Source organism: Orussus abietinus, unplaced genomic scaffold (genome assembly GCF_000612105.2).
Source record: "Orussus abietinus isolate OABI.00-Male unplaced genomic scaffold, Oabi_2.0 scaffold13, whole genome shotgun sequence".
Classification (NCBI taxonomy): Eukaryota; Metazoa; Arthropoda; class Insecta; order Hymenoptera; family Orussidae; genus Orussus; species Orussus abietinus.
In genome coordinates this window covers 860,191-882,301 of record NW_019394887.1, presented here as the reverse complement: position 1 = coordinate 882,301, position 22,111 = coordinate 860,191, and the positions used below count along the sequence as shown (strand labels likewise).

General features: G+C 49.3%; 1 protein-coding gene across 3 annotated transcripts in view; it reads right to left on the bottom strand.

The window, feature by feature from the left end:
* Positions 1–3,398: 3,398 nt before the first annotated feature.
* Positions 3,399–22,111, bottom strand: part of LOC105698442 (homeotic protein distal-less) — a 60,558-nt gene continuing 41,845 nt past the window's right edge. For 2 of the 3 annotated variants that reach the window (XM_012422706.2, XM_012422716.2), the window contains exons 3-5: positions 9,163–9,334; positions 8,448–8,760; positions 3,399–7,704 (exon numbers count right to left, since the gene is read on the bottom strand). In XM_012422706.2, coding sequence (XP_012278129.1) covers positions 7,686–7,704; positions 8,448–8,760; positions 9,163–9,334 — 504 coding nt within the window. In that variant the 3' untranslated portion in view covers positions 3,399–7,685. Of the gene's footprint in view, positions 7,705–8,443; positions 8,761–9,162; positions 9,335–22,111 lie in introns of those variants that run through there. The other variant, XM_012422722.2, reaches the window with a different exon arrangement.

The window sequence follows — 22,111 nt, the reverse complement described above, 5'->3', positions numbered from 1 at the left end:
AGATGTACAAGCTCGGGATGGAAAAAGAATCGAGGAGGTTAGGTCCGCAAATCGGTGCTATAACTTAATGAAAGCGTTCTACCCCTCGTGGCCGACCCCTCGACGGAACAAGGAAACAAGGCGAACATTAGATAGAATAATCGCGTTAATTGCGGGAATTTATACAGTCTGCACGGGGTAGATTGATCCGACGCGACTTTTTTCCACCCTTAACACCCGGGGGTGTCTCGTCGGGAGCCGAGGTTAAGGGCGGCTCGGTTTCGCGATCCGCGGATATCGACGAAGGGCTTGGAATTCCGAGGAAGGGCCACGTTCGCAAGAATTAACGGATAACGAGCTGAGGGGAGGGTCGTAGAAGAGACGCGGGGGTTAGGGTTGTCCGACAATGTCGCGCAAACGAGCGAACCACCCCGTGTGACTCGCCACGCCCTTCTCGCTGCGTGGAATCGCAAATTGGAACCCACGTCCCGACTGTCCTCGGTCCCGAGAGCATCCCTTTGCTGTAAGCCGCTTTTTCGGCTGCCCCGATTCCCACCCCCGCAACCCTCCCCAAAACGAACCGTGCCAGGGACGCCCAAGACGATCTGGAAGCGCGGAAAGATATTCCAGAAAATTGCCAAAAAATAATGCCGTCCCTTAAAAAGACACCCCTCATACCCACCCCCCCAAAAAAAATATAATTAACCTACCGAGGCATCCCTGTTGAAAATACGACTCCGAAGTAAACGCAAAAAGTATCCACGCAAAAAGCGAAAAATTCATCTCCCTTCGTCAATCTGGTAATAAAAAATTGCAAATTAATCTTGGAGGGTAAGAGGGTATTTAGAGATCAAGGAAGTTAACTTGGGTTAGAATCGAGTTAGCGGAAATTATGCCTTCGCCGAATTGGCAAGGGTATAGGTAAACGCGTTAACTCGGTAGATTCGACGTTTGCGCAACTATGGGGTTTGCATAAATAATCGGGCAAGTAGGAGGTCGAGAGTAAAGTGGGTTCAACTTGTCCGAGACGTTAGGGCTCCTCGGAGATCATGAACTTCCGTTTAATCGATGTTCTCACCGCCCCGGGCCGACTCGTGCAACCTTTTGACCCGACCCCGTCGCACTACTCTCCCATTGGCAGTAACTCGAGAGAACACGAGACATAAATACCCTGGTTATGGTCCTGGGACGGTGTCGCCCAACAAATCTAATATATGGGTCAAATGCTAATTGCTTAAAGTCGGCCGACATGTCGAGTCTCTTGGGACGAGTCTTAACGACATCAAGCGTGGATCCGAATGCCCCTCTGACCCGATGACAATCCCCATCGTTATTTTCTAATAAATTTCCTCGCTTTTCCATCACCCGAGAAACTGTGGGGGAAATGTTTAAATTTCCGTTTCCCGTGCTGATAATAAATAACGCGTCCCCCCCTACACCCTGAGGCTCTTTATTGATTTTTTTTATACATATCTTCAGGGACGACTTGCACTTGGTTTTTTTTTCCCCCCCTTCGATTCACTTTGATAATCATGTATGTAGATTTTTGGACTCCTCCGGTCGATGGGAATTATTAATATTAATTTTGTCACGATCGGAGGCATTTCCCATTCCGGAAGCGCGACTGGAAATCGATCCTCCGCGAACTTTCCGCTTGCCTTTTCTCAGGGTGAAATTCATCCCCCAGACCCGGTGTCGATATACCGAGACGTCATACACGACATGTACACCTCGATTGGAATTATTCATCGGATCGATTTCCACCGCGGGACGTCAGGAAAAACCGTGGAAATGCCTGCGACAGGGCAAATCAGCGGAACTCGGGAGAGCTTAACGGCGAAAAATTGAGGGAAAAATATCGCTTAATTGGAAGATCTTCAGGAAATTTTTATGCGAACCGGAGTGACGTCACTGTTCCTAAAAATCCAGGAAGTATGAATGAAACCAGCCGGCGGTTCGGGTTTTTAAAAGCGGACCCGACATGTCCATTATCCGATTTTCCGAACCCAACGGCGCGTTCTAAGACAAGATGGCGCGGCCATTGTACTCCAAGACGGGTTCTTCTTTAAGTATAAGTTTACGTTGGAAAACCACCGAATGTTTTCCTCATTCATGGCGCACCATGGGGACCTACCTTTTTCCTGCTCGTGCCCCGCCACTTTTTTCTCCACGGCTTATTCCTTTATCCCGAAAATCTCTGCCCTTGCGGCGACAAATTTCCAAGAGATACAAACGAGCGGAGGTACACGTTAAATTCCCGAGAAATTGTCGTGGTATTAATATTGTATTGTTTAAAAATTTTACACGAGGAAATAAAATAATATACCAAAACAAGCTTACGGGTGTCGAAGTACGTGGAGATGAGCAGCTTTCATGTCGTGGTTTGGTAATCTGCAGTTCCAAGGAGTGACATCGATGGAATATTTATATAAAGTCGAAGGCGATGTGTATATACGATGTTAATAAAATTAAATCGACGAAGTATTCGAGGAACGAATCGTAAAGACTAGGAAAGGAAGGCTAAGAAATAATTAATTTCTTACAATTGAAAATTGATGAAAGTAGTAAAGAGTCTGTCATCTTTTATGGGAAAAAAATCGTTTATTTTTACAATTGAAAATTTATGAAGGGAGCGAAGAGTCTTTTATATATCCTAAGAAAGTACGGTACGAATCTAAGTACTCGATCGAGTGGATAAATATGTCGATTCCCAGAGTAACACCCGTTACGTGGAGTAGTACGTGGGACTCCGGCGTCGCCGAGCGAGATATACGAGTACAGTTATCCATAGAAGTGGAGCGTGCGTATGGTCTAGAACGGCAGGTGGTGTCCGCTACTGCAGGCGAACAAAAAGAAAGGAAGGAAGGAAGGAAAGAAAGGAAGATAGCACGGGGAGGCTCCTCTTGAAGACACTGGTCTTCCGAGGCCGAGCTTCCCAGGACGAGCCGAATAAATTCCCAAGCTCAAAAGCTAAGAATAAAAAAGAAAACTTATAATAAAATGAAAACTCGGAAATTAATACCTCCCGACTACGGATCTACCCTTAACCGGGTAATCCCCACTTGGAATCGCCTCTCCATTGGAACTGGATTAAGAATGAATGATCTCTTACCTGGAAGAAAAAAATCTCATACCAACATTGTCTTCCACGATGGCCGGAACAATGTTGAAGACCCTATGTTGCGGAAAACGTCGAAGGAGGGAATTTGGTATGATGGGCATGTATATATATTTTTTTTTTTCTCCCGCCATTAGTCTAGAGTTTCTCTGATAAACACAAAGCTCGTTCTCCCTCTCTCCTTTCCTCTTCCGGTCCTAGGTACCTCCTTCGAGTAATCCACTAAAGAAATATCTAAATCCCTTGAAATTACCCGATAAGTCTTCGAAGCCCCACGGGAGGTAATGAAAATAACGCCGTATGTTAAATTGAATTAATTAGTTATTATTCATATTTTATACAATAGTAATTGTAATTAAGGTATTTTAGTTTCTCCATAGGTATCTATATTCGTACAAGGGTATCTCGGTAGAGTCGCATAAATCGGGGCTGGGGGATTCCGCCGCGTACGGTTCGCTAATAGACGATTCTCCTGGATTCTTTGTCTTTACACGTCATCTCTTATCACAATATTAATATTTTACACAGATCCACTTAATGGCTAACTCGTTAGGAGAGGGGTTGGTGGTTGTCGCACGGGACGGGGGATTCGTCCCTTGCTCGTATTTACAGTGCTCCGAAATCGATCCTCGCAGCTCGGCCGGACCTAGTAACTTCTAGTGATTTTCTACGACTCGCATAAAACGCCCTCCGCGCCGCTCTTCCCCGTTTCCCTACACCCTCGCCCACCCGTGCCTCTCCTAGAACCTCGGGGCTCTCTTCCTCTCCACCTCGCAATTTAGGAACTGAGGAGTTACGCTTAAATTACTCTTCTTATTGCACCATACCGAGCGATACGACGCGCGACCTGGTCCTCGTCTCCCATCTCAAATTTTTACCCAACTCCCCCTAGAATGCACTCGGGATTTTTATTAAATAAACAACCTTATTCCCCGTTTCTTTCCCAATTTTATATACATGCATGCTTTATCTGGCGGAAAGTGAGGTTAACCCGTCAGGGAATAAAATCGCTTATTTAATACTCGAACTAGTTTCCTTGAACGAGTCGATTTATCTCCTTTCTAGGACATGGCAGAACAATGTGACGTCTGTTCTTTTTCTTTTTATTCGTGTATAAAAATCAGCGAAACCATGAAAGATCGTTTTCTCGTGTACGATGCGTAGTACGCGTATTGTTTATACAAATAAACCACCTCACCGTGGATCATCTTCAAAGCAGAGAACCAACGCGATAACGATACCTTGCACCGGCGATAACGTTCCCTAATTCTCCCTCCCGCTTTCCTGGGCATGTTACCGTTGTTCAGACCTGGATTATTATTTTTTTTTCCTTTTCACGCAATTTTCTTCACGCATTTCCTTTTTCCCCCGAGTCGAGGGAAAGAGACTCGCATGATGGACAGTGCATCGCCTCGATGGACATAACCTATACATAAATGTAGAAAAATAAGCCGATGAAAAATAATACCCTTTCTAAGATCCGAATTTACATTGTTAATGCATCTCGCATCGCCCGCCATTTTGGAGAGGCTTGGTTTCCGTTTAAAGTGCCCCTTAAAATTCATCCCTTCTTCGGAAAGACTCGAGGTCGAGTTTTTTTTCGACGCCTCGAATAAAGCCGCGGATCGAGGAGTCGAAAAGGGAGAAAGAAAGCAGCGAAAAGACCTCGTTCTTCTGAGGTCGCGCATTGTCGAGTCGGATTTGGGTCACCAACGAGGCTCACCGGTCCTCCTCGGTTTCCCTCCCCCTGGATGGCCGCAAACCACCTTTTTCTTGCGGTTTTGCCTTGTCTCGAGACACTTCCCCGGCGTCGCGCGTTGCGCAATTCAAAATGGCCGCCGGCGTATCGCCGCGGAACCAAAATGGCCGCCCGACGCGCGGTATCGGAGAACGTGACCCGATGTAGGCCACCGGAAGAGCTTCTTTTTCAAGGCCCCGGTAAATTCAATTCAGGTTTTTAGAAATCTTCACGATTTTCTTCCTAACCGACGGTGGCTCGAGACGCGCCTCCAAAATGGAGTCGACGAAGAGGCTGCGATCTCTCGTGGTTGGACAATGTCGAGTCGAATTTGGGTCAGGACGCTCACTGGTCCTCCTTGGTTTCTCTCCACCTCGGCCACAAACCGCGTTTTCGTTGCGGTTTCGTTCCTTTTTCCCCGATTCCGCAGACACGAGCATTGTGTAACGCGAGAGGCCGCAGGCAGAACTGCCGCGGTACCAAAATGGCGGCCGACGCCACCCGAGGTGGCCTCGAGAAGACCCAAGTGGACCTCGATGGACCACCGCAAGAAACGTTTACGAGAAATCCCGTCTCTAATTCACCGTTTATCCTGTGGAGGAGAAACTTCGACGATAGAAAAAAAAAGTGAGAAACATAAAACACGGGACCAATGAAAATGATCGGAAACGGTAACAGCGATAACGGAGACGCGGAACTAAAATATCGAAGGAGCGTCGAAAAGCTCCGGCTTTTTCGATTTACGTTGCGAAGAGGTATTAAAATGCCGATTACGAGGGAATGGAGGCGCGGGAATACGTTAATTTGAATGATCGAACAATTTGAATAAGCGACGCCGTTCGAGATGGACGCCGGTCCAGGATCGCCATTAGGAAACCGGAGGATGATTTCTTTCTCATTTCGCGAGATAATTGAGGGCAACGGACGAAGAAAGTGTAACATACCAGTCTCGTTCTCACGAGGCCACGCATTGAGTAAGAGGTAATGACGCGAGTGAGGAACGTTGATTAAGAGGAAAGGTGGAAAAGGACATTCCTCGTTTACCCTCCTTGGTACCAAGATGGCGGCCCCAGAAGAGGCGGCTTCTTTCCCGCATTCCGCGCGGAAAGCACGGCGAGAATGTCGAAAAAATGGGAGGGAAAAGAAGAAAAGGAAAAAAAAAAGAATCGGAAGAGAGGTTAGCCGGTGCATCGCGGGGCGATAAATCAGGCGTAGCGATAAATTATCCACGGTGGAATTTTATTGAGAGGTCGTAAAAGCGCGATGGCCGACTCCTAGGAAAGGCGCACCGCTCGCGTTTGACGAACTTTCATGAGAACTGCTCTCGACGGAGGCGAAGAGAGACGGGGAGCCTCTTCAAGGTGGCTCCGCGGAGGTGAACGAAAATGAGCACGGGAGAAAGAGAGAGAGAGGCCTTGACGAAGAGAAATCTACGGTTAGCCACGAAGTGGCGTGACGACTCCGTGAGAACTGGCGTCTCGAGAGAGTCGAGAGGGGAAAGCAACGAAATACGAAGTGCCCGCTTTCGTGAAAACCGGCCCAGAGGAGTCGGGAGCATCCGCTGCATCCAGAGATCTGCGAGAAACGTTGATTCACATCTAACATAACCCCAAAGAGAAGAAATGCTCAATCGAAGCGCACCTCCATTTAATTTCGACACGGACTCGAGGAACCAGAGGATCTCCCTTGGACCTCCCAATTTGATAGGGAATTTTATCTAGTTTAATTAGATCTCGAGGTTAGGAAAATCCTCTTTTTAGGAGGTACCCTATCCTCGAGGACTTCCTGGGAAAATCGGAGCCAAACGAGGCCGAGGCTTCTGGGGGACGTGGGAACGTCATGCCTCTAGGGGACATTTTCGGCATGTGACTTTCTCATGATTTTTATTTAATTCCCATTACCTCCCCCTCCCCGTTTCGGGGAATTACCCGATGCGTTGCGCCATCCGGAAAGGAGGGCCTGATTGCGTCGTCATCCGAGATTGCCTCGTTTGCCCCGCGAAAACGTCATTTAGGATTTCATTAGGCCTAAAAACCGCCGTAAAGAGACGACTGCGCCTCCGTTGCGAAACGCGTCGGTTTTCTTTCTCCCTCGCGTTTTTGCTCTCCTCGACCTCCCCCTTTTTTCCTCCCCCTTTCCATTTCTTCTTCCGTGCATCCGACAGGTGTCATCGTCCATATCGAAAGGCGAGGCGAAAATCTACGTACCACCTATTTCTTTTACCGAATTAAAATATCCAAATCCTATTTCGTGCAATTTTTCCCGCTACCCAAAAATGGCGTCGCGAAATCCCGAGCGACTTTAATTATCTTTCGATAATCCCTATTTTCGTGGGATCCTCGCGACTCGATTAAACCTTGAGAGCAATTTTCTCCACCCATTCCTCGATTTATTCTCCTCACCTACCCCCTAAGGGATTCCCACGTACAATCGCCGATTTCATTATCAGAGTTACCTGCAATTACATTCTAGGTGGGGTTATCTTTTGAGTTCCGATGCACTGTCGCTCGCTTTTTCGGGGTCCTTATCGACTGCTATTCGGTAATCTCGCCTTGTAGGGCATACGCATTAGTTTCCTGCAGGACTGACAGGAAAAAACGAGTGGCCAGGTCGCTTGCATACGAGGGTGCATCTCTTGCGCACGCATTCATCTCACTTCGACGGACGGCCCCGCGCAGCTTAGAAGCGACAATTACGATTCTCTTTAGATAATTAGACGATATTAACATTACGGTCTGACGTGGCTACGTATTCACACTTTGGGCAGGGCGGCCTGGGGAGCAAGGCGACGTCTTCCTGGCTGCGAAGAGGATCTTCCCTTGGGATAGGCTCCAGTTCGCAACGTTTTCGTTAAACCGCCGGCCATACCCTGGAAAATGAATTCCAGTGTTAAGAGACATTTACTCCGTTGATAAAAAAAAAAAGAACTAGAGGAAGTAAATCCAAACCACCGACGGCGCATAAATAAATGCCAGCCATTTAGACCGCGTCTATTGACATTATCCTACCCAAAACCACCAGAAGAAGTGCTCAACTTACCCCAGTGAACGAACATTCACAGAAACGACACGTTTCTGAATCTGAAATAAATTAAAGCAGCGAACTTCTTAACATGTATGTTAACTTATTATAATATAGAGTCCCTCTTGCCAGTAAAGGAATGCAATGTTCGTTCACTGTACTTTCAAGATATCACGAGCTGGACCGCTGCCTATCATTCCATACGAGATAAGAAACGTAAGACAATGCCCCCTGATACTTGATAAATTACAATAAAAATCTCGACAGTCCCTGTCCACCTTTTCGGTGGATTATCAAAACCCCCTGATTTCGTAATAATTAAAATATAAAAAAAAAAGAGAGTACGACGCGATAGGTCATGACGCCGCCATCTTTTTATTCGGGCGATAAGAATATCCACGAGCAATTAATTTCCTTCCAAATCTCAATCGACCGGCCATGCGATCCAGATACTAAAAACTCTTTCTCTGCTCTTTCCATTTAATTTCTCGATCCCCAAAAAAGTCGAGACCGCGCGATAACCCCGCGTGATAATGACCCAAGGTGAATAAACTTTTTTTTTTATCGAAGTACAATTGAAAATGGACTTACGTCAGTAATCCTGGATTCGGATCCGCCTGATACCAGGAATACTGTGGCATGTATCCCGCGTGGTGAGGCGGGGGTGGAGGCGGCGGGGGATGATGCCCGGGCGTGTGTGGGTGGTGGTGGGTGTGGGGTGGTGCGTGGGGGTGGGGGTGGTGTTTCATCTCCCCGGGCCAAGATGGCGCAGGGGGGCTCTCGTTGTGCTGAGGTGACATCTCGCTTCCGGGGCTGGAGCTTCCGGGGGTGTGACCGCCTCCCCCACCCCCCATGCCCCCGAGGTACCCCGTCGTCGGACTCCCCGACACCGAACTTCCGCCTCCTGAAAACCGGAAGCCGATTCGGCCGTCTTAGAAACGGGATTAATGCTTCCCAAAATCCCGTTTTCCGACTTCTAGGTCCAAACTCGAAAGTAATTAAAGCTCCGCGGTTAAAAGCGTTCATGAAATTGCCCCCACACTCTTGTAATTAATTTCCTGAAGATTTGGAAAAGGAAACTAAGAATTATTAATTTCACGGCTTAACAAGGCTCTCTAGTTGTTATGCATGTCAAAAGCATGGTAGATTCTCAGTGAAAGTTTCATGAAATTACAGTACCTTTTTTCTTTACTATTAATTGTGTAATTGTACTTGGACTAATTTTATGGAATTTGAAAATTCGATGCATCGAGTTGAGAATGTAGGACCGTCGGAAACTTAGTGGGGCAAATTTTTGAGTACTCACCACCCTGCATGAGTCCCCCAGGTTGGCCAGGCTGTGGGGAAGGTCCCCCAGGTAGCGCGGTTCCACCTGCGAGAAGACTTCCGTGTTGGCCACCGCCACCTCCTCCACCCTGCTGCGCCGCCTTCATCATCTTCTTGTACTTGCTTCTCCTGTTTTGGAACCAGATTTTCACCTGCAACCGGAAACAAGATTTTCAAATTATCTCTCGATGTCTTAAGACTCCCTTCACTTCTTTAAGGAATAATTTTTAATCTCGTACACTTTTCATACAATATCAAGGCGATAAGAATCCTTAGGGCCTTCCTAATCTCGTGATGAATTTTCAAGTGATTCGACGCATCCAATTTGGAGCAAAAGTTTCTATAAATATTTTCACTTTTCCTCGTGTATATATCACACTTTCGTATCAGCTTAACGGTTTCGAGGGTTCGTCGGTTCCTCGCAGTTCCTTCGGTCACCCTGGCAAAAGGGGTACGTGGAACCAACCGAGGTGAACGTATTTTTCGAAGGACGAGAGCGACGGTACTTATGAGAATCCTCGATCGGCGCTGGCCTCCTCGCGGAAAAGAAGAGGAAGAAGAAGAGGAAAAAGGCCGGTTTCGTAATCGCTTCTTTTACGGGCACGTACCGCGGACGCCTTGCGACGCTTTACAGTCTCCGACGCCTGCGTTGTACGATTGCACACAGGCCATTTTTCATTCCACTCCGCAACACACGCGAGGCCTACACGTGACGCGCTCCTGAATCTTATGTAACTGCACCGAGAGACTTGCACGGAACGTTACAGGGTGTCCGTCGTTATTGCTCTCTGGTCCCCAGAAAAAAAAAAATCAGAAACGTCAAAAATAGGGCCCGAACTACTCCGAGGGAAAATTTTAGCCCTTTGAGCCTGTATAAAGTAAGACCTTCATCAATGGCACTTTTAAGTGAGAGGAGAAAAATTAATAAAAATGTAACAAAGTACCTCTCGGTACATAAATCGACGACAGATCAGTCTAATTAACCGCAGTGTTTGCAGGGCAAAGAAGGGGCATTCGCGGGGGTGGAGCCCGACGTGCCGGGACGGATAAATCTCTTTCTAATTGCTCTGTGAAAAAACGCGGGGTACCAAGAGAGGCCGACAAAGGGAACGGTAAGCCCCTCTCGAGGTGCTTTATTTCCCGGCCGGAGCTTCGAGCATTTATTTATTGATATTTACAGCGATACAGATGTCGAGATGGATGCGCGTTATGTGCTTCTTCCGACTCTTCTTGCCGGCGGTTTGCGGCCGAGGAGCATCGCCGGCCTCTATTATTTATTTCTATGATCCCGGATGACTAAAAGCCCCTCGACGAATCCCTTCGAGGGACGGGGGGAGGATGGAAAAAGAGGGGGAGGTCGAATCAAACCGCGGATTTCTTATGGGGAAGGCGTCGCTCCGCTCGGGGTCCACTTCCGGCGATTCCGCTCTCGATTCTCTAGCTATTCATTGTTCCGGGACATTTTTACGATTACGGTTATTTCTTCGTATCCCCTTCCTACGTCTTTTCCGAAGCCAGTTTCCACCGGCTATGCCATCGAATATCCGAGTTTCTTCCTTATGGGGTCGAAAGCACAAACCTCCCCTGAAACCGAAATTCAAGGGTTCTACCCTGGAAATTTAATCCAGACAATTTCTTATTCAAAATTTCCCGTTAAAAGTGAAATGTAAGAGAAAGAAAAATTTCCGCGGATGTAGAGGAGAGCTTTTTCCTATCTCAGGATTTTATGGCGAGTCCTGTCACCTGGCGTCCTTGTCCGGTACCGCCGGAGGGTTCCCGGGGGTCCAAAAAGTCCTCCCGAAATTTATGCAAATCAGCGTGGAAAGCCGGCTTCCCCCCGCGAATATATAAATCCCCCGAGTCCATAAATACATAAATCCATAAATACATAAATACATAAATCCATAAATGTATGACCGCGTAGAGGTAGAAATATCTACAGGAGCGGCGATTCGCGCGCGAAGGAGCGCCAGAGGGCGGCCACGCGTGCAGAGGATCCAAGATGGCGGCGCTCGGGGAAAAATGGCGGCGCGCGGGAACGCGAAGTCGCCTGTCCCCGGCTTCCGAGGTTCCTTCGGGGCGAACCTCGTAACGGCCGCTCGTCGATCGCCGATGCATACTCAATGAGCGACCGATCGCCCCGAGGTGGTACCCGGGCTCGACATTAGACCGAAATAAAAACAGCCCGAGTCTCCTACGTGAATCACCGATGCTTTAATATTTATGAGGCCCGACTCCCGGTAATCTGCTCGCTGATAAATGAAAAGGACTTTTCAATCCCGACCGAAACACCGCGAAATTACCCGCGGGGGCACTCGTATTCCTTCTCGAGCAATTTCACATATGATATATAAACATTTTATTAATAACACCGTTTTATTCCGCGCTCGTGCGAGCGTCCGGTTCCAAGATGGCGGCGGGGACGCCTCTTCTTCCGAGGATGAAAATGCAGAAATAGGTGGGATATTCGCCATCCGAGAGAGAATTTAACGCGTGGTTTAGGTGTGTTCATGGAAAATGCTTAATTCCGAGCTTTTGTGGGGTTCCTAAGGAAGAGTTAATCGACATTTTCTGATGGTTCGGCGGCAAGATGTGGGACGGTAGGAATTTCGGCCGAGCCTGTTCGCCGATTAATTCGTCGCTATCTAGATCGAGGGTAGCTATAAAATGTTCCTAGGAGCTAGATAGGGCTCTCAAGGACTCCTTCCATGTAAAATATTTCCCTCGGCCGGATCTATCGGGCAGATGCGACGAGCACCGCGGTGCCCAAGATGGCGGACCTCGGAGGGGCGGAAGAAAAGGGGTGATGCGATATAGACATGAACTACCAAACCATGGAATACGTTCCGACAGAATTCCCACACAAGTATACACGTTACAATCGCCATCGAAGGGCAGAAAACCTGGGGTGGACGCGCATGTCTAAAACGGTACGCGATGCATTTCAACGGATCCACCATTTAAGCCCTATTAAAAATGTTTGTAAATATTTGTAGGGGTTAAATCAGCGGGCATTATTTGTAAAGTCAGCCCTTCTCCCTTTTGTTACCACGAATGCATTCAATGCTTGATACTTTATTCCGATAGGCGAGGGATATTTCGGGATCCCGAAAATGGCGTCCCTTCGCCGGATCCCTTTGGTCCGTTTTAATTGGAGGGCTTTCCGTGGAAGGGCAGGACTCGAGGGGTAGATCATTCCGTGGGCGAGAATACCGCAGAAGGGCGAATGGTTTTCCGCCCTTAGGACCCTCCATTTTACTAGCACGCGATTGGTCGACGTCGACACGAGGGTCGGTTACCATTTTTTCCATGACTGCGCGCTTCTCCCCGCTTTTCGTGTTCCTTCCCTCTGTCGAGCCCTCCGAGCCCTCGAGGAGCGAGTAAAAAATATTAAAATATCTCATTAGAGAATATCCCGTATTTACTTATAATTAATATTTATTATCACGGAGAACAACTGGAATTTATTTTAATCCCGGCGCAAGGATTCCATTTCATCCCTCGTACGAGTTCTCTCGTTACGGAGTCATTACTTTCTTCCGCCGGCGAGGTGGCGGAATAATTACCGGCAATTATCAATGATCATCGATGACCGCGCACTCGTAGGACGAGTCTCGTGAAAAAGTGGTCGCACTCGTAAATCACGAGATCAAAGGAGCTCTCCATTGTGGAGGTCTTCCGCTCGTCGACCGCCATTCCTTTTCCCTCCGAGCGTCTCAATCCGTCCTCGGCCAGAAAATTAAATCTTCCCCTGGATATAAATATTCCCTCCCCCTGAATTAATAAGGGTACCCTCTTCTCTCTCCATTACATCCACGAAAAAAATCCCGCCCATGAAAAGCGCCTCCAAGGCCCTCGAAAAAAAAAAGAAAAAAATAGAAACAAACTCCAGCCCTATCTCCCCGCCGATCGCAATTCCCATCGGAAAAGTTCGGAGAACTTTTGTTAACACCGCCGCGTTATCGAACATTATTTTCAACCAGTCCTTGACGTTCCACGAAACGCGATAAGTCTGCAACAAGCTACCGAACGACGGCGATAAACGCCCTGCCCATTCCACGTGTCTTCAAGGCTCCATATTTTTTTTTTCTTCTTTTTTAAATATTTTCCCCGCTGTGGTGACAAAACGGGAGTTACATAATCGCGGTAACATCGAGTCCTTTTCATTTCTTCGCTCGCTTGCGACAGAAATTACTATCGTCGCGTTAACGCCTCGAGAATGTCACACCGAGTCCTTTTATCTGCCCCTCGTTCGCGATAGGAACTTTTCCCGCGATATCGTCTCGAAAAAAAAAAAAAAAAAAACAGAAACTGGGAATAATATTAATTTATAACTGATATTAAACTAAACCCTAACCTTCGAATGTTACACGTCGACACCCTAATATATTAGGTACAATGCCGAATATAATTCCAAAAAGCTGTCGATATAAGTGCCAACGTCGGTAGCTTATTTAGAATTCTTTTTACCGAGGTCGATGGAATTTCTCGGCGGGTTTCACTTTACCTTAAATTCCCGGTGCAGTAACGAGGCGATCGGTAATACGGTTAGTCGCGTAAGTAGTCGGGATTGCAGAGGGAGGGCTCGGTATCGGCCGTGGAATCAAGCCGTTCCCGCTCGGACCCCCCGGGACTCGGTGAATGATCCAATCTGGCCCCTACAATAAATAATCACGCGTATCGGACTACTTGGGAACCCCGCGAAAGCGTGGCAAACTAATCCGTCATCGCGGCCTTGTTCGCGGGGGTTCCTGACGGCAATCACCGTGTCCGCCCGCCCGCTGGGAGTGTTGACGTTTCCAGCCCGACGACGACGACGACGAGAAAGAGCAGCGAGCTTCAAAGGGCAGAGGACCCTTCTGGTCCATTGTCCCAAGAGCGATCTTATAGGGAAAAGTGGCCTAATTTAAAGATAACGCGAAAGGCGCTGAAGAAATTTAATCGACCTCGATAAATTGAAATTGAAGAAAAATGTCGGAATTTCAGGAAAAATCGGCAACTTTCCACGTGGCTCCCGCTGGGTGTTTTGACACTTTGAATTCACGGCTAAGAGGAGAAAGAGCATCGCCCGGTAAGGGGTTGCCCCTTGAGAGGTTCTCCTATGGGGTCCATTGTTCGAAGTCGGATTGACTCGTAGTCCTTTCGACTGGAGGGGAAGAAAAAAGAAAAAAAATGAATACGAGGGTCGTTCATGAAATTCTTCGGAAGTTAAGCGGCGTAAAGGGCAAACGGGGATTTCGACGATCGCGAGATTACATTTGAAGGAAATAATTCCCTCGGATAATTTTCTCCCATCCTCGGAGGTAAAGTGGACGGTTGGAGTTTCAGGTCGGATGCCTTCGCAGCGGTAATAATTGAACCCCGACGTAATGAGGTATGATCGTCGAAGGAGTCCTTGCAATCGCGCATTATCACCCACCCGTCGAGATTGTCTGGGTTGGCGACCCGCCACGTGGCGGGGCAAAAAAGTCGGACAAGGTTGAAAAAGACCTCCCCCAGCCCGAGGATCCCAAAAGTAAGGAGAACGTCCTGGGATAAAATAAATATCTCCGAGTAACTCGACTTCCTCCCAGGATTTCGGATCACGGCCGTCCACTCGAGCCTCAACATGGCTACTCACGGACCATAACTCTCCTTCCTCCGCAAAACACCTCTAGACCGACCGTCTCATCCACTTCCGCGCGGAATGCTGATTAAACTGAGAAAAAGAAGAAAAAAAAAACACAACTCCTTCGCCCGTGATTTCCTCCCGCGGTTCCTTGTTCAGCCCGTAAAACGCCCATCTCGGCCGCCATCTTGCCTCGCCTCGGAGGCGCCCGCAAGAAATTGAAAATTAATTCCTAAAGTTCAAACGACGTTGCACCGGGAAAATTGGGTAACGCTCGAGTTACATAATCGTAAGTACAATAACGATTTGGTATACCCGGGGAGATACACCGTAAATATCGGAAAACGAAAGCAAAACCGCGAGGGCACGCGGTAACGCAAAAGCAACGGGCGACATATGTCGCTTTTCGAGCAGCACAATTCCGGCCGGGTCCCGGGATAATAACAGCCGTGTAAATGCGTCACTAGGGCCCGTTCGTTCACATAATGCTATATAATGCCTCTCTCTCTCTCTCTCTCTGCGTCGTTTTTTACTTCACTCCCACAATGCAGCTACCTCGTCCTCCTGGCTCGGCAGCGGCCCTCGCGCTTCGTGCCCACTTCCTGCCTGGCATCGGTGATGCGCAGTGCCACCTTAACAACTACGAAATTCCCCAGCGGCGCAACCGTGCTCGCTTTTGTTATTTATTGCCGTGCTTTTTTTCCACCTTGACGTCCTCTTCGGCGGCGTCGCCGTGGCCGAAGAACGCCGCGCCTCCACCTGGCGCTCCCACCGCGTCCGAGGTCCTTCATCGTTCCCTACTAATTTAAATCCCCGCGTCCAGTTTGCATACTTGAATCGTATGTAAGCATTACCGTAAGAATGGGTCAACGCTCATGTCGCGGCTGGATACAATTACCCGGGATTAAATATCGGTACCATCTTCTGCGAGGGTCTGGTCCCTCGAAATTTTGCGGAACTTCTGGGGAGGAGGATAAAAAATGGATATTGAGAGTTCTTGACGGAGGATGTCGGGAAGGTTATGCCAAAAAATTGTTGGTGAACCGCGAGGATCCGGCATTTATTGCAGGGAAATTGAGGTTAGGAGACCGGCGCTCCCCGACCTTCGCGGGGTGGCGAGACCTCGGGGAGGGAAAAATCGAAAGTTATCGGTATTGGAGGCACGTAAAGTTCCCGGTGAAGATGACACCGTGACGACGGCCCGGACACGCCGTCTTCGCGCACCTTTGTCGGAGCGCCGTTTGTTATTTCGTCCATATTCATGGCGCCAGGTTGCGTCACCGCGTGTAACGCGTTCTCTCCGTGGCGTTTTTTTCTTTTTTCTTTTCCCTCCCTGTCGAGACTACAAATACCGGACAGTGGTTGTCATCGGTGATGTCGATCGCAGAAGTACATCGCCGACCTCCCTTCGGAAACGCCGTTTGATTCGGCCGAAATAGGGCCAAGTTAAGACGCGCCGCCATTTTGGTTCCACCGACGCGCCGCCATTTTGGTTCCAACGACGCGCCGGAAGTTTTCCCTGCATTAATGCTCTTCTCCCGTGAATCTCCGCTTGCTCTCCAAACACTGAAACTAGATCCAACGTGGCGATAGATCCAAGGATCCGCCGCGAGTACTTTAATTACCTCGATGCTTCAATTACGTAAGTGCGTGCGACTCGGCGAGACCTTGATCGCCACCACCCAAGCCGATCTCCCGGTCGACGTCGGCCACGACGACCGGTTGGCACTTGGAGAACGTCGATCACCTGGTGATTCATTGGATCGCGCATTCCTGTCGAGTCCTGGAATCCGGACGGTCGATCCCGAAGGATGACGAATTCCGCGGGAGGATCAGGGAGCACCGGGAGGATTTGCTCACCGCTGCCAGGAACACGGATTCCATTCTTCCCCGTTGATCTCCCCCGACCCAGAGGAAGCTTCCAGGAAGACCAATTCAGGATCCTCGACGAGCTACCTATCTTGGAGCCAGGCCTTGAATTTTCGTCACTACCAGGGCGGGGTCCTCGAAGATGACCCTGGATCGGAGTTTTCCTGACTTCGAGTCCTCCGGTCCGGGGTCTTGAGATGAAGAGAGCGTACCCTTGGTGCACGAGGTACGCCTAAGGAAGATACCAAAGTCATGATGCGTGGTTGGCAGCATGATTGATCGCGCAGGATGCTCGAGGCTCTCCGAAGATGAGGCGCAGGCCGGAGATGGAGAGAGGGACTCTTCTCGGTACCCAGAGGAGAAAAGATTATCGTCATGTGCAAACCCGACCATAAGCGACGCCAGACGTGCACGTGCACCTCGGCGGTGTCATTACGCTCGAGTTCTGATTAAAACCCAGAAGTCATGAACGGCTCCGAAACCGATACGCCGATCCGGGTAATTTCCCCTGGCGATAATGACACTCGACATCCGTCTTCGCGATCAATTACCATGACGGAGGATTTTACATTAAAAAAGACGTTCTCAATACCAGCCATCAACCTCCCGATGCAGCATCCAACATCTAAGGAGTCTTCATCCTAAACTCAAGGAGCTGAAGTCATCGTCAAGTCTAACACCCCACGTCACGTGGTTCGTTCTAGTTGGGCCGTGACAGAAAGCTTGATCATTAGGACCCACGGTGATGGGTCCCTAGGTTCGTTCCCATGTCGCTGTCGCGTTTCGGGGACCTCGGATCCCCGTTGCACCTCCGATATCCAAGGTACCCATCGTGCTTCTGGTACCTCGGGTACCTCTGGTACCGCCTAAGGAGGATACCAACGTCACGGTGCGTGGTTCCCAGCATGGTCGATCGCGGTGGATGCTCGGCGCTCTTCGAGGACGAAGAGACAGGCGACAGAGAGGGGCCTTCTTCTTGGTAGCGAGGTAGGGGCCGCCCGAGGAAAGGAGCGAGGGCCGGGGGGCCGGGAGAATGTCGTGCCGTGTTCATCGAGGTGTAGATCCTCGTCCCCTGGGTCGTTCCTGCGACGTGGTCAGCGTCCCACTAAGCCACGGCCACGTTCGCCAAAGACGAAGACGTCGAGTCGCTGGCCCGTGGCTCTTCGGGAAAATCACCTGGCTGGAAACTGGGAAATCGGGCGACCGCAGCCTCGGGTAGGCGCTTTCCATTCTGTGCGGAGGTCTCAGCGATCTCCCAACCAGATTTCAACTCCTACTTCCAGTCGCCGGATAGAGGAACTCTTAGCGAGCCCTGGGACGTCTCCTTTTTCCAGGGATTTGACGCATGCCGGGTGGCCAGGAAAATTCCTGGACTCGCAGTCTTGGTCCTTGGTCTCGCGCTTTTAGCGGGACCAGGACGAAGTCGAAGTCTGACTCGGTTCCAGGTTTTGACGGCAGTTTGTTAAGGCTCTTCGGGAACGGGGCTGCGGAAAGGCCCCACCCCACCTGCGATGGGAAGTACCCTGACCTCTCGTCGGTTTATAATCGGCCTCTGCTTTCCAACGCGCATCCGGGGGGTGCAGGGTGCAACGGAAGTTGCAGACCGCACGGTCGAGCGGCCCCGAAACCTCCGCGTCCAGAAGTCGGTTCCCGTGGGAAGGTCCTCGCTCCTCGGCTCCTCGAAATCTCGACAAAGGAACACTTTTCCTGCGGTTCGGCAGCTGCCGGGGAATTCGATGGCCCCCAAAGTGCTTGGACATGGTGGCTCGCGTCTTCGCCAACCCTAAAGCGTCTTCAACAACGGACTACGAGCGTTTTCAGATAAATCTAGTCGAGCCTTAGGACCCTCCATCGAAATTTCGACCCACTTCTCATGTGCAGAAGGTACATCAGGCCCCTTCGTCGCAACCTTGCGCGTACCCACCGCTTGCTAATTAGAATCTCTCTTTTCAGTCCAAGAAAAGAGTCTACGTTTATGGGTAGACAGAAATGGAGAAAAAATGCGGACTTTTCTATCCTGGTAACCGGCAGTCATGCGATAAGACGCCCTCGGTTTCCCCTTGTTGGCCCGTCGAAGACCGATAGCGGGAAGGCATTGAAAAAAAATGAGGAAAAGCGGTTTCGAGGCGTTCGCCGCGCGCTAAAACCTCTATAAAAATGGCTAACGAGCCTTCCTGGGAACGGCATTTACACGTGTGTATGGGTGTACGCGAAGGGGCAAACGAATTAAGATGTAATGCCGATAAAGCAGCGGCGCGTCTCCTTGTAGAAGGAGCCGAAGAGCCGCTCCTCTTCGGTGCGGCGGGCACGCGTCCTTCGGGACTTTTACGGAAATCGGGGACCCGGGAGCAGGATGGCATGTCGTCGTCGTTCCAGGCGACGCTAAACCCGGGGAAAAGATTGAGATATCTGGCCAGATGCGAGGCCATCCACCGGAACGGCTCTTCCTCTCGTCGACGAATTTCCGTCACGCCCTGTGACACCCTGAAGTCCCTCCCGGGACGACCGGAAGTCCCTCTTGGTGGCTTCGAAGCCTCTCCTCGGTCTTCCGCGGAGTCGTCTTCACGACCACCATCAGGTACCAAACACATAGATCGTCCCACTCGCGAAAACGATCCACAATTCACGAAACAAAACCCTCGAGAACACCAGAGGTCCGGCTGGGTGAACCTGGAATCTAGTTTGAGGCAAAAAAAAAAATTAACAGGCTTATCAAAATGTTTCCGTAATGCAGACGTTGTGCCATGTTGAGTTTTGTTTGTGGCATTTGTTTGACAAGAGATTAGAGGCGTTAAAAAAATGACGGAGGCTCTGAATTTTCCTAACGTCAGAGAGCCCATTAGAGTCGAAAAATCCAAATTTCCAGGATTTCGGAATTTCTTTATTAAAAAAAAAAAATCCCACAAAGAAACCTCAACATGGCACAAAGGTCTACATCCAGGAAACATTCCAATCAGTCTGTTCATTTTTTGTTAGGGCTTAAACTGTATTCCAGGTTCACCCAGCCCCGAGGTCCCTCTTCGGGATGACCGCCACCGAAGGCAGGAGGTTCCAGGACCCATCTTCCGATCCTGGAATCAGGAAATGGCCTCGACCTTCCAGCTTCTCCCTCGAGGTCGGACCTGATATTCCCGAAGAGTTCCCCCCGTAGCGGGCTTAAATGTGCAATTTGCAAGGTGGGGCTCGGCAGCATCCTCGGAGGTTCGCATTACCCGGCTACTTAGGCCGCGCAATTTTCGAGCAATTGTACCCCTGGTGCCTTCCCTCCGGGTAATTTCACGCTTTTACTTGGCCAGTCGGCTCGCTCTCCTGCGAAGTGTCCCCGAGGATCCTCTTCGGGGTCGAGGGGAACGACGAAGGGGTCAAGCCGAGTGCGCGCGAAAAACAGACCGAAGGAGCTGATAGTTACGGGACACGGTTTGGTTCCCTCCGACTTGGATTTATCGCGCTCTGGAAATCTCGACGTGTGTGTTACTTGTGTGCACTTGTGCGTACAGTGTGTACCCAGTGTGCGTGCACGGCCAAGCGGATTCTAGCGTGTCTCGCCTCGTGTGCCGCCTTAACGCTATTTAAGACCCTCGAATCGGTCATCGTGCCCTTGCCCTCATTCATTATTTAACAACAATGTTAACGGCCACATACATCGCATTAATTATTAAGGATTTAATGCCCTTCGTGCCAGGACTCATCCTTTTTCGACACATGAACCTCTTCAACGTAGCGAGATCCTCGATTAAGTGGAGCACCGAATTTTACGCTCTCGAAGATCCGTTTAATTGTATTTAATTAATTTTATTACGAATAGAATATCGGCGAATATTGGATTTCATTGATGTCCGCCAGGAGAGAAATTTAATGAGAAATTTTTTTTTTTCTCTCTTTTTTCTTTTTCTATCTTCCCCGACGCCTAAGTACGTCTTCCGTCCCCAGCCATTTGCTCGGCCAAAGTGACTGCAATTCCCCTGCACTTCGCGTACCTTGCCAACTTCAATTTGTCATCGGCATTTCCTGACTGGCGGTCGACAGAAGTTGATAGTAATTCCCGCAGTTATCGCATGCTTCGACGCAATCCAATTAATCATTCGCCGATCTAATCGGCGATCTCGCGCATTCCCCCCGTGGATTGCGAGGAGTCCTAAATTAAATAATTACCCGAAGAGTGGCGAGGAACAACAAGAACGACACTCTTCCATCTCCATCCCGTCGAGTTTCCAACGTGCACCCGAGATAGTAGCCTCTCTCCTCATAAATCGGCGTTACATTCTAACGACCGCGTAATAGCGAAATCCCTAACGACCCCAGAAGTGTAATTTCAACGCCGATACGAAGCGTTACCGTTAACGCCGGCGTTACGACGATATCGGCATAACTCGATTTACCGCCTTCCCATTTTTTTACGGGCCCTGGAATGCGCGTTCTCCGTTAAAATCGACTTCCTTGGCCACACCTCCAAAAAGTTCCCCCTAAAATACTCATTGCAAAATGATAAACAACCGAAGAATCATATTCGGATCCTCCGCGTTATCGTGGAATTTCTTGGCTATTCCATCAGGCCCCCGACGTTTGGTCCAATATCCTCCGCACGGTCATACGAATTTCGCCCGTACGTCAAATGGCTCCGCGTTTAAGGGGTTAAAAAATGAAAAATGAGTAATAAAATCATATCCAGATCTTCCGCGAGGAAAGTGAGGTTCCTTTCGTTAACGGCCAGCTTATTTCTCTCCTGTAGTGCGGTAATTCCTCCGCGATTATGGCATATTTTACCATAATCCAATTAATCAGGACGGTAATCGCATCGTTGATCGCGCGTTCGCTCTCGGCGCTCCGAGGTGATCCCTTTCCTTTGGAATGGAGATAAAAAATTGCGGTTTCAGACTCCCTCGTGCATTCAGGTGGAGGTAATAATTGTTATTCGGCCCGCGACAAGTACGATATACCGCTGCGTTTTCGATTTTTTATCCCGCTTCTCGGTCAAAGCGAGGTGGAAAATTGCACATCGCTCCAGTTCCTCGGGGAGTCCTAACCACGGGTTTTCGTCTCGAAGACGATTCCTTCGCTCTGCCGGTCTCTTTACCTTTTCTTTTCTTTACATCCTTCACGTCGACGCGTAACGGGGAGTACTTAAATTATGCGTGTACGATCTCGCTACGCATGCGCGAAGAACTCTTTGCGGAGAAGCGAACTCACGCGAGGAAAGAATTCCTCGACGCATCCTTAGGAGAGAGAGCTGGAGAGTCCTTCCGAGCCTATTTTCGGTATAAAAAAAAATAAGAAAAAGACCGCCGTTTCTTTCTTGCGAAGATTTTAATCCACCGACACGCGATCTAATTAGCTCTACTTTCATATTAAACAGAGGAAGGAATAAATAACGGCGAACTCGAGGGATTTCAACGAATTCAAGGAAATAAAACGCCTCGGGATTTTACGGCCAGGTGTCCAGAGAGAGAGAGGA